General features: G+C 40.4%; 1 protein-coding gene across 1 annotated transcript in view; it reads right to left on the bottom strand.

Annotated features, from left to right (window-relative positions):
* BAIAP2L1 (BAR/IMD domain containing adaptor protein 2 like 1) overlaps window positions 1–7,386 on the bottom strand; it is a 43,973-nt gene extending 36,587 nt beyond the window's left edge. The window contains exon 1 of the mRNA XM_076351552.1: window positions 7,198–7,386. Coding sequence (XP_076207667.1) covers window positions 7,198–7,248 — 51 coding nt within the window. The 5' untranslated portion in view covers window positions 7,249–7,386. The remainder of the gene's footprint in view (window positions 1–7,197) is intronic.
* Between the last annotated feature and the right edge of the window lie 5,299 nt (window positions 7,387–12,685).

The raw sequence follows: 12,685 nt of genomic DNA, 5'->3' as shown, positions 1-12,685 counted from the left end.
ATAATACTTTAACAGTCATATTGAGTAAAAAATATAGATATTAAAAAAGATATAAAACTATTGGGTTCTGATACTGGTATAGTGTATATGACATCAAAAGCAGACACAGAACAACAGTACCTAGCCCCACAGCCTTTATTTGTACAAATTAAATGCAACTGGGATTGTTTTCTGGTCTATACCATTGAACTCTTACCTACCCAAACACGATCACTGCAAGCAAACTGCTTATTGTCCCCAGGCCCTTGATTTGCGTTAACTCACAAACCACATTCAGAGATCATTTGGGAAACTGCGTTTCAGGTTGGGCCGACAATGCCAAGGGCTATTCTAACAACTTAACAGTATGGATTTTCAAGCTCTAGTGTCTGGGAACATCCCTCCTCCTGCCCCAACTCTTTATTTCACTACTGTAAGTGTTGCTGCTGTGCCTCTGTTACCTTCCCTGTAGCTGAGGTAGTGCGACTGTGAGGCTTTTGTTCCAAGGGGCAAGTTGTCTCTTCCTATTCCAACTTTTTGCCATTTCTTCCCAACAGTGTACTAAAGATGACGTCTGTTGGCATATATGGAGTCAGTGAATCACAAGCAAAAAAAATGGGTGAATTAAGGAATTGTGTTAGGATATAGAGTCCTGTAGTCCAAGGATATGGGGGAGAAGAAAGGTGTACCTGACATAGAAACTGTGTGTATCCATGGCAGGTAAGAATCCCAATGCCACCTTGAATTGCCACCCTATACTGAAAATAGTTTTCTTGAAAGACAGACCCTGTCCCTGCTTACCCTGCTCCTCGCAACAAGAACTTGGAGTAAAACCCTTACTGCCACCTACGCAAAAATTATAACGGTAACATGATAATTATTGGTCTTGAAATACTGGTTTTTGGAATGACTGTCTTAAGGATTCAGGGGTTAAGATTCCAATTTTCATGACATCTTCTAATTCAGATTTCAAACAGAAAACAGTGATTGCACCTGTGTCATTAGTTGTTTTCATTTAGCAGGAAGTGAACAAAACACAGCAAAAATGCCCTCAACAGCTCCCCTCTCTGAAGCCAGACCCCATAGCTCTTTATTTTCACTAGCTGACTTGATAATGTATCGGGTATTCACGTATAGCAGATATAGACCACGCTGTGGAAACACAACAGGTCCACTGAAACACAGAGAACTGAGGAGGAGCTCCAGTACACCACATCTGCTCAACGTATATGTAAAACTGCTGGGAAAGATGAAGAAACAATTTATAGCTCAGTGCCTTCAGTAGCTGGAAGGCATACAACTAATGGATCTTTCCTTCATTAGACCAAGCAGTCTCTGGCAGTTTTTCAGTCTTTGTGCTGCCACAGTGGTTGATTGTTAGCAGAAGCATCTGCACCAGTCTCTAGATGTGAACGCCCGAGAAGCAGCAAAAACCTTTGCAATGGAAATTCCCCTTTGGAATTTCCTTGGTTTAACACAGGGTATGGTTAGCTGATCCTCACAGCACTGTGCAAGGCTCATCTACTTTCCTACTAAGGGTTTGTGTTTCTAGAAAGACTTGGCTTCCCCCACCCCGCTGGGTCTCCAAGATGATCTAATGAAATAACTCTTAGATGATTTTCCTCTCTTCAACATTAGAAGGAAGCATAATATGTTGGGGTTTTTTTTTTTTTCTTTCTGCTGAAGACTAGATTCTCAAAGCAAACAAAAACCTGGCTGTGCTTCTAGTGCTCTTTTTATAGTTAACCACTGTTGCTGTCTTTGAAGTATTCTCCAGGAAGAAATATCTAGAGCACTTTTTCTAAAAGGGAAACTGTCACTGGCAACTCCCTCTTCAGGATCAGGTATAAATTTGATATTGCCAAGACACTTCAAACCAGTTAAAATGATTGTAATATTTTGTTCAGCTTCAAAAGTTATAGAGGAAAAAAGCTACTCAGAAATCAATTTGTATAGCTATTTATTTTCAGATGATGTCTTACAGTTTTATAGCTTCTCTTACTTGCAGTCTAAGGAAAAGGTCATGAAAATGAGTGGGACTGAACACCAGTGCAAAATCGCAAGTCATACATTAAAGCCAGATCTCAAAACTATTAAAAAAGAGACAGAAGAACAAAGAAGAATTTCTGATCAAGAGAACCACTAATTTAAAATTGTCAAAAGTCTCAGAAGATATCACAATCTTGTTATCTGCCATGCTGTACAAAGACATGGGAATAAAACTTTTGTCTAAATCCAAATAGACATCACAAAGTAAGAAAAAAGCTGGGAGAGACAAAGTAGTTCACAACACATCATTTGCCTGTACAGTGAGGAACACAAACTAGGCCTCCTAATTGTCAATCTAGTGTCCTATATTCTAGTGACACACTACCTCTCATGAACAGAATAATTAACTAGAAGAGAAGAGGAGGCACATGATCAGATCCTACAGCTTTCTATTATTTAGGATGAATGGAAACACTTTCAAAATAGGCAACTGGGAACATCTTTTTATGCAGAGAATTTGAGAGCTGGCAAAAGTGACCTTCCAAGAAAAAGCATAAGAGAAACCTATTCTGGTCATTCAAGTAATTAAATCCTCATATAATTCGTTATGAAAGTTGCAATGTGCCTTTCACCACATAAAACCAATGTGAGTTAACCAGCCTGGCAGCAAGGAGCTGACTGAAGAGGAACAAGCCTTGTATTTCCACTTGTTGTGTATAGGTATTATATCTTCCGCAGTTCCTGATAGTCATATAAACAATGTTAATCTTCAAAACAAATGACAGCCATTGTAAAAGTGCCTTCCTGTAAATGCTCAACTTTGCTTTTTACTTAAAGACACACCTCGCAGAACAATAGCTCAGCAGGTATGAATACAACTAAACAATGCATAGACTCCCTGTAGTTTCAAGTTTACATCCTGCAGGCACTTTTGAAAGAGTGGATAACAATGTATTTGGGTAGAAATCTGAAATTATAAAACTAGCACAGAAAAGTAGATCTTGATGTCTAACATTACTCATATTACCATCACTACAGCTATTCATAGCTAACCTTTGTATAGCTACTAATAATTTAGTTTAAATTGTTATTCCTCAATTTGGAAAACAGTAAAATTAAGTTTTTGGAAAAAGTCTTTAGTATTGCTACACTATGTCTGAGAACCCACTTGAGAAGATTTGAAAAGCTGTACAGAAAGTAAATCATACTGTGCTCTACTGTACTTGAAGCATTTTGTACATTATTGCATTTCATCTCCTCCTTCAGCTTTTGAAATCCACAATACAGTTTTCAGAAGGGCACGATTAAGCCCTCAACACATCTCACGTTAAGCTATCTCAGTTGTAAGTTCACTTAATATTGTTTTAAAAATAGGTTTAACAGAATGGAAAAAAATAAATTGGGATGCCAGTATTTATGCAAAAAGACTAGTTCTTATGACTAATTATTAGTCAGCTTGATGGAACATTTCTTGTGTAAGAGAAACAGTAATATATCATCCATCAGTGTGTTTCAAATACAAACTTTTTCAGCTTATGAACACATGACCCAGGATAGACTCTAAGTAGGCATAACTCTAAGTAGTGCAAATTATCTATTTTGACCTTAAGATAGAACTGGACTTTATACATCCACAAACTCCCAAAGGCTCCTCTTCCCCCAAATTAGGTTTATATTTCAGTGATGTAAAACGACAGCCTTACTGCAGCATGTGCTAGGACCATAGGTGAATTTTAATTTTGGTAAATAGGTCTGGTAGTTTAATCTAATTGCAAGTCTCTTTAGACTACAGAAACATGGAATTTAGGGCTTTAAACTGAATTTATCAGATACATTTCCATGATAAAACAATATAGCCTACCAAAATAATTCTACATGCCCCTCAGAAGAACATAGCACTCCATTGAACAAAGTTGGGTTTTTTTGTTTTGTTTTTTTTTTTTTTTTTTTAAGTTACACTTTGATTGATAATCAAAATTTCTGGGTAAGATTTACTTGAATGCAGAGAAATATATCTTCCAACACCAATGAATTACAGCTATCACGCTATTATCAAGAGCTCCAGAAACCTCAAACCACAGGAGCAATACACGAGCTGCCTGCCCAGCCTTTAGACCATACAGACAGAATGACAGGTCTGTAACTCAGTACTTTCCTGTTTTGTACCCTTTCCCCTGCATTGTGTGTATCATAGCTGGATGCCAAATAGCTTTCCCCCATATACAGCAGATAAAATGAGCTGCGGTGACACACCAACACGTAACAACTTTCCAGGGGTTACCGGTTGACATAGTCTGTGTGTGTGAGGGGGATCATACAGTGTCCCCTCACAGCATGCCACATCACTGCAGTGAGTTACAAGGGCAGGGCAATGTCATACCAGTGAAGCTCTCAGCAGTTCCTTGGCAAAAGGGAGGCTCTGGCCCTCTTTAGTCATAGGCTCCCACACCCTTAGGCTTCATTTTGCACGTGCCATTCCTATCATGCATTAAAGTGATTCTTCAGGTATTACATAAAGAGTAAATGTCAGCCTTGATTTTTGTGTATGCACACACGCACGTATTTGTGGATTATGTTGTTTATTTAGTCAGGTTAGCAAAAAAAAAAAATGTTGAGGTATTCACTTTCTAATGTTGTTGCCAACAAAAAGGATGAATAAGATAAAAATACAAGGGCATTACTTAACCACCTGATGACTTCTGTAAGTATATTTTGAAGCTTTGTATAACACAGGTTACTATGTATTTAATAAATCCAGTGGATTAGCACTGTGAGAAAAAGAAAACAGAACTAGCAAGGCATTTATGTCATTTTCTATTATTTTTCCAGGTCACCCAAAAGTTGATTTTTTTGTGAGAAACTGAAAGCCTGTGCTTGGTTCTGCAGCACACAGGTGCCATCACTACACTACACTGAATTGGTTTCTCCAGACCAAGTCTTTCTTCTTATTGGTAGGAGAAACACAAACACTGCTGCTGATTTTATCAATACCAGCATGGTGTTTTAAGCACTGTATTGCTAAGGATGGCACACAGCAAGAGTAGAAGTTACATGAGCTTTATTAAAAAAAGGAGAGCATGCTCACCATGCAGACTAAAGCGCAGCACAAAGAGGTGTTAATTCGTTTTAGGTGAGGGAGCTGTGGTTACAGTCACAGCAAATGCTGAACACACAGGCTAGTGCTCTCTGCCCTTAAGAAGTAAAGAACTGTTTTCAAGATTTAAACTCTGATATAGAAATAACTGCTTTAAAGTAGACCCAGAATCCATTCTCTATCTGAAGCAGCCTTTATACCTTATCTGGATAAAGTTTCAATTTTTAATGAGGGCAGGGCAGGAGGGTTTCCAGGCCTGTGAGTACTAGCTATGTGATGCAACATACCAGACCTCCCAAAATACCCACAGAGAAGACATTTCATCACACTGTCAACACTAACTTTGTATTACTGTGTTTTTGCTGGTTGTTTCAGTCTTAAGTATCCCTTTGAATTAGTTTAAAAGAACAAAACAAAAAGGGTAAACTTTCCCAGGAAATAAGTACTGAGTAACAGGGAAGGTTTTGTTTATTTAGAGGTCTGTCATTCCTTTAAAGCCTATTTTATATTATATCCATTAAAACACGCAAGAGATTTTCTTCCCTCTCCTCTGTAAAACTGTTTTAGCTACATTTTGGAAGTCAATACACAGGGTAGAACATTCCTTTGTCGGCACAGCCCCGAACAGGTTTCTCTTCTGTGAGCCTATATTTACAGGCTGCTCTTCTGAGAAAAAGGAATTTATGTTTGCTTATGGCCTTGCCATGAACGTAACTGATATCAAAGAGCACCAGACCGTTTAAGATGACCTGCACCGATTCTAGAGGACAAAATTTATAGCCAAGTAATCTCATTTTTTTCAGTAGTTTTGCATGAATTTGATATCCAAGTCCAAAGAAAGTAAACAGCAAATACAAGATGACACCAATATAACTGGACTACTTGAAGAACTATAGTCGACTTGAGTGTGTTGGAGAACAACAAAACTAACAGCAAAATAATCCAGTAAATATTTTTAAAGACCTTTAAATGATAATGACATCTTCAGAAATACGAAAACATTTGATGGTAAACCAGTAAGATTTGGTAAATAGTAAAATAGAACAATCCCCCAGAAAGCTTTCCTTTGGGCTCAAAGCTGCAAAGGCGTTGCAGCTGCAAGTTCATTTGCATGATTAAATGCATTTGCAAATTTAAGTGCTTTCTCTAGTACAACACACCGTAGAGAATGAAGATTACAGACCCAACACTGCCATCGCTACTCAACCAAAAGTATGATTCTTAAGAGAACTTTGCCCAATTAGAATTGGTGTGTTTTGGAAGGGCTGAGTTTATAGCGAGAAGAAGTTCAAAACAAGTGTCTAGTGCCCATATGCAAAATACTTTTAATTCTACAAATAATGAGGCATTTTGGAAAGTTTAAGAGTCTATCGACGTAACTTGGACTACCCTCACCAGTCGGTGGTGTACCATCACAAATCTGATCATCAGCTGGGGATGCAGACAAGCCACTTAATTCAGCATTAAGCCATTTTTTAGGCTCTGGCCCCTGTGAAGAAACGGTTTAAGCAGAGGACCATAAGCACCAAGATCTCCAAACCACCTTATCATCAAAACACACTGAGGGAATTATGGCTCGCTGGAGAACTGAGCCTGTAGAGAAGGAAAAACCAGAGAGAAAAACCAAGCCTGCCTTGTCACGGAGCTGGCACTCCCAGCTGTAAAGCGGCCCAACCCGTGCGGTCGGGGCCGCGGTCGCGCCCGCCCGTGGGGGCTGCAGGAGAGCTCCGCCGCCTCCCGGCGGAGCGCTCCAGCGGCGGGAAGGAGGCAGCCGGGGCGCAAACCGCCTCAGCCGTACCACGCCGAGCGGCGAGGGGAGCCCAGCCTCCCCGCTGCTTCCACCCCGAGCCCTTTCGGGTTATTTACAAGCGAGCACCGAGCAGTATTTGACACACTGGGATGGGCGAGATCACTCACAAGGGAGGGAAAGAGGAAAGAAAGAAAAAAGTTTGTTCCCTCTCTGCGTGAGGAGCCGAGGCTGTCCTGAGCCCTCCCGCCGGCCCTCGCCTGTGGACAGGCGGCCAACGGCCCCCGCCTCAGCCGCCTCCGGTGCCGGCCAGCAGGGGCAAAGGCGGCCGCCGTCTCCTCAGGCGAGGCGGCGGCGACGGGCAGCCCCCTCCCCGGCCCGTACTCACTTTGTAAGTGCTCTCCGTCAGCTTGTTCACCTCCTCGGGGTCCCGAGACATGGTGCCGGCGGGGAGGCAGCCGGTGGGAAGAGCTTCGTCCCCGGGAGAGCGCCTCGGCCCCAGCCCAGCGCCGCCACAGCAGGCTCGGCTTCCCCCTCCGCCGCTAAGAAACTGTCAAAAACTTGTGGAACCAGCCGGGCGGGGCCTGCGGGGCCGCGGCTGCCTGACGCGGCAGGACTGGCTCGGCGGGCGGGGCGGCGGGGATCGCCTCACCTCGCCTCGCCTCAGCGGGCAGGGCGGGCGGCCCGCGCCGCCTCTACCTGACTTGTCACCGCCTGCTTCGTACGCGGCGCCTCCTCCTCCCCGCCCCTCTCTCCGAGAGCCCCTGCCGAGCCTCTCCTCCGCGGTCTCGGGGCTCCGGTGGTCGTGGCCCCACGGAGTACCCCGGTGCTGAAGCACAGCCCGGGCCGCGTGGAGGCCTTTTCAGGAGGCAGCTCTGCAGCGGGCGCCCAGGGAAGTCGGAGGTAAACTCTTCCTCCCAGCAATTAAGTGAGGGTTCTGTAAGAATTAATTAATTAGTCTTGTCAGAATTAATTAGTGTAGCCCTAGCAGTGCTAGTGAGGGTGGGGATGGTCCCCTTTCTCCCTTCCACAGCAGCCCCACATGAGGGAGAGGCAAGGGGGTTTTCTCAGGCAAGGACGAAAATGTCTTTCTCCTGAATCGTGGTCCAGTGCACCACCTGAGCTTCATGCTACACGCTTAAGTTTTCAATTTCTTTTAAATATACACCAATAAAACAGTGCCCTCAGTCACCTTTCCTCTGTGAAATGTCTCATGAGGCCTTCATGGGCAGGGGGGAAGGAAAGCTGGGGTAAGCTATAAATTTTTGTGGACCATAAATTGTCCAGAGATTGTGAGATTAATTTGAAGTATGCTAGTTGGAATATCTTTCCAAGAATGTAATACCAGCACTATCTCAAAGGACTTTGTGGGAATTTCATAATCTTGGGTATTTAAAACTCGGATGCAGTGCTAGGTATTGAGTGCGTGAGGCGTAATCAATATCCTTACACGTTGGACATCCTTCTCTTGGTCGCTCTCTCTCTCTCTGTTTCCCCCACTTTATTGCAGCAGTAAAATCATGGCAGGCATGCAACAAAAACTGGACTTGGAACAGAATCCTAGATGTTGGACTCTGGTGTGGGAGGAGGTTGTTATCAGGTTTTGAGAGCTGTAAAAATGTTTTCATTCAAGCACGTGGAGGTGTTTATACCTTTAGAACTACAATTTACCTTCTGGGAAAAAAGTGGGCACTTAGAGTGTTATCTTGAATACGGCTAAAATGCTAGGCAGGGAGGGAGTTTTATGAGACTTCATACTCCCAGGTAGAGTCTTTGCAGACTTCTGGTATTTATGGTATTAATTGCCTTTCTGTAATAATCCAATTTATAATTTTATTCTATAGGTATAGTGAATTATTTTGGGCCCACGTCTACAATTTATGTTCCCACTAAGCAGTGTTTGCTCATACAAACAGTCCTCTCAAATGTGATGTGGCTGCTCGCCTGAGCATGGGATGAAGAATCGCAGTTTATTCCCAAGTCTTTTGTCTGAAGAATTTTTTACAACTCCAGAAACAGACTGTGCCTGGGTACTACTGCTTTTGTGTTACCATATGCCAGTGCGTGAAAAGGATGTTTCTCTGTGACAGGCTGGCATTCAAATTTGAGGGAGCAGGTACCCAAAGGAAAATGTAGAAAAGGACTTTTCCTTTCCTGACTCCTGCTAAAGGAGCTGGGAGTATTTTGTATAGCAGGGAGTGTATTATTCCCGTTAGGGAGGAAGCATTTGTCTTATTTCCTCTGAACGTTATGGAGCTCTGGGAGCTCACCTAGGATTCAGTGTGTTTGTATCCAGTTGGCATGCTAAGTTCACACATAGTAAATGGCAATGTAAATATTAATGAAATACGCATATCAGAAAGAAATGATGTAGATAATTAATGTAGGCAGAATTGTTTAAAATGTTATGATACTTAACATATTGTGGGGATGCTCAACATTTCAAAATATACACTTCTACAGGTCTTTTTACTTTGTAAGCAGATGTAAATATTTGAGAGGCCTACTGAACTTCATATTCTCTTGTGTTCCTCTTGACCTTTGGTATTAGTTTCTGCGGTCTTCATGTATACACAATTTTTAGAGTTTTTATGTAATCTTTTCTAAGTTTTTAGTGCTGTAGACTATTAAAAAAAAGGAAAATAAAGATTGAAGTTAATAATACAATTGTGAAGTAGTGGAGAAAAAAAACAAGAAAAAGCAGTTTTTAAAGAATACTTAAGTGGGAAATTAAGCTAGCAAGGGAAAATCCTTAATTTGGGGAAATTATTGCTTCTATTAATTCATCTATGTACAGATTAAAGTAAAAATGACCATAAATAGTTGAGACAATTAACATAGGAAGAAATGTTAACAGATGGAAAATAGCAGGACTGACCTCTCTTTAAAAGAATTAACAATGCTTTCTTCAAATTTCTGAAATAAGCATTAGAAATAATAATTTACAGAACCATTATGAGATTAGATTGTGTGTTTATTGAGGAAAAAAGCAACAACCTGTTGCATTGTTGAAATTAGATGCTAGTATAAAAACAACAGTGTGGAAAATTTATATATATTTATTCATGTTTTCCTTTGTCACCATAGTTTTGTGTTGTTTTTCCCAAATCTGCAAATATTACAAGTGTATACAGCATTTGGAAGCATTTTCTGTATTTTCTTTGGTGTTAGAAATATTTTATGTATCAATCATAATAATTAGAAGTATTGCTCTGTTCTAGTTTAGTGTTGTGTTTTACTGTATGACTGAAAAACTTGAAACCTGACAGGCAAATCCAACTCTTAATTTAAAAGTATCCAGACTTTTCCTATAAATCGTAAATTTTCAAATTCACTCAGAAGAAAAGTCTGATTGAGCTTGTAACACAAATGCAAATATTTTGTTCTCTTAATAGGGGATTTTTGATCTTACATTGTGTTAAGATTAGTGTTATGTTACTGACTTAGCTGGAATTAATCCTGATGTGTGCAAACAACATGAATTTAGAATGGTTGAATGAGGTCTCATTTTTGCAAGTTACTTAAGGATGCTCTTACATTTACACATGTGCGCAGTGGTCCTCTAGTAACATACCAAAGTGTTTTGTCTGATCAGGACAGAATATTTAATAGCTTGCAAAACTGAAACCTTAATGAATACATCTTTATGCTCTGTTGCCTACATACTACTGTAAGCGTTTATAATAAACATACTGATGTGAGGTATATTATTTTTATTTAGAAGTTTCTGTTTTATCATATTCATCAATAGCACTGAATTTTGAGTGCAGCAGTGTTTGAGTACTCAGGGTTGTGCATTTTGGAATTGTTTCTTAGAGACTCTAAAGAGTACATGCTAACTTTGCTCTGGGGAGGAGTTCAGAGCAGGAGTCTAGCTGCAATCACTAATCATATATGCTCTCTGAACTGATTGGAACTAAAATTAATCTGATTACTTTTTTTGACACTTACTTTTAACATATATTGGTTCGATGGCCAGAAAAGACGAAGAAGGGAATATTCTTACTTTGGTGGTGAACCTATCCTGTGGTACAATTATGTCTGTTGACTCTATCTTTGTACTGCATTTCAAGCAATAACTGCAGCTCAAGAATAATTCAGGTTAGAAGGAACCTGGCAGGTTAATAGCTTACCTGGTCCAGTCCCCCATCAAAGCAGGGCTCATTTCAGCAGTAGGTTGCTCAGGGCTTTGTCCAGTTGAATTTTGAAAGTCTCCAGGAAGCAAAAGTTGAGGAACAGAACTGAAACTGTTCTATTTGAAACAACCTGTAACTCAGCAAGTAAAGAAAATCCTCTACAGTGTTATAGGAGACAATATTTGTTACGTTTTATGTGGGGCTATCCCCTGAGGTATGTTACCCATCCACCTGAGTTGCCTATCCTTAACAGACATCCTCCATGTTGTAACTAGAGCTTTGATACTAGGCTGTAACACGTTGCCTATTGAGAAAACAAAACTCCTCTCCTTCCTCGCTGTCATTCTGCCTCACATTACACTTTCCTGATGTCAAACAGAAATATTTGTAGGCCTATAATTATGCATAATCTCCAACAGACCCCCTTGATACAGGCAGTTTAAAAGAGATGACTTGGTCTTCAGCATCTCCTGATCAAGTCCTTGCAATGGTTAAGATGTTTCTGGCCTTTCACAGGCACTTAGCTACCAGGAGCAGCCAGGCACAGGGACTGGCCTGGAGCTGAGGCCACCTGAATCTGAACCTATCTTCCTGCATGTATTGCTGTGAAGTGCATGCTCTGGGCCCCAATCCAGTAGTTGATTCCATGTTGGCCAAAGGCAAAATCGCATAGATTTGCTAGCAAAACTGTTGTCGAGGGACTTAGCTCAAAATAAGTGCTTATGTTTATTCCATACAGAAGGCCAGTTCTCCTTTGTAGCATTTAAGCTTTGGAGCATGAATAGCAACAATAAAAATTTCCCCATGCATTTTCAGCTTTATAGAATTGAAATTGTAATGAGAAAATGGTATCATTGATTTATCTTTTGAAAAAGTACATGCTCAGAAATATTCCTTTGAGTAAATATATGTATTTCTTTAAAATCAGTAATATTTTTATGTATGATTGTTTTCTGTAAGTGTCCTGTTTGCATGTCAGTGGCATATTCAAATATTCTTTGGAAACGATTTAAGCATGCTGTAATGACCCATTAATATCAGCTCATCATTAGATCTTTAACATGTGTTTAAAATAGCTTAATATGACTGTAAGTAATTACATAAATTGTGGCTAAGCAGCAATTGCATATGCATGATATAGCCAGCTGTGGCCTATTTCATTCCCTGTGGTCATTAGCAGACATTTAACTCAATTAAGAAAAAAAAATATGTACACAGTGTGTTATTTACTGATATCAAACAACATTCAGAGTCAGAACAAAATTTTCTGAAGAGGAAATTAAAGTGACTCTAATAGCTTGTTTTTCTGACTGATATATATTTTTTGTCCTCTGTTGACCCTTGTAAGGAATTTTTCAAGTATTTTAATCCCCTTCAAGCTGACAATACAAAAGCACACTAAACTGACACAAAGTGTCAGTCGAAATAAGTATATAAAACTTCTGAAGTCTTACTGAAGCTTTTGGTTTGATTCAGTTCTGGTTACTTAAATGGAGTTACTCCATTTTTAAACTGATGCAAGAAAGCACAAAATCATATTGTTCCCTGCTGTTCATTGTCCTGAGCTGGTTTCAGAGCAAATGAGCTGTAACTCAGACCCACAGGTCAGTTCAATAAGATACTGAGCGCTCTGATCAAGGAAGACACTTAATCAAATGCTTAACTTAAACATGTAATTAATTCACTGTACTTTGGCGGGGGGGGGGGGAATCAAGGACATGCAAAATGCTTTTTATGAGC

This window comes from Aptenodytes patagonicus, chromosome 13 (genome assembly GCF_965638725.1).
Source record: "Aptenodytes patagonicus chromosome 13, bAptPat1.pri.cur, whole genome shotgun sequence".
In the NCBI taxonomy this organism is placed as follows: Eukaryota; Metazoa; Chordata; class Aves; order Sphenisciformes; family Spheniscidae; genus Aptenodytes; species Aptenodytes patagonicus.
Note: the sequence above shows the minus strand (reverse complement) of the source record. Positions and strands in the feature narration are given on the sequence as shown.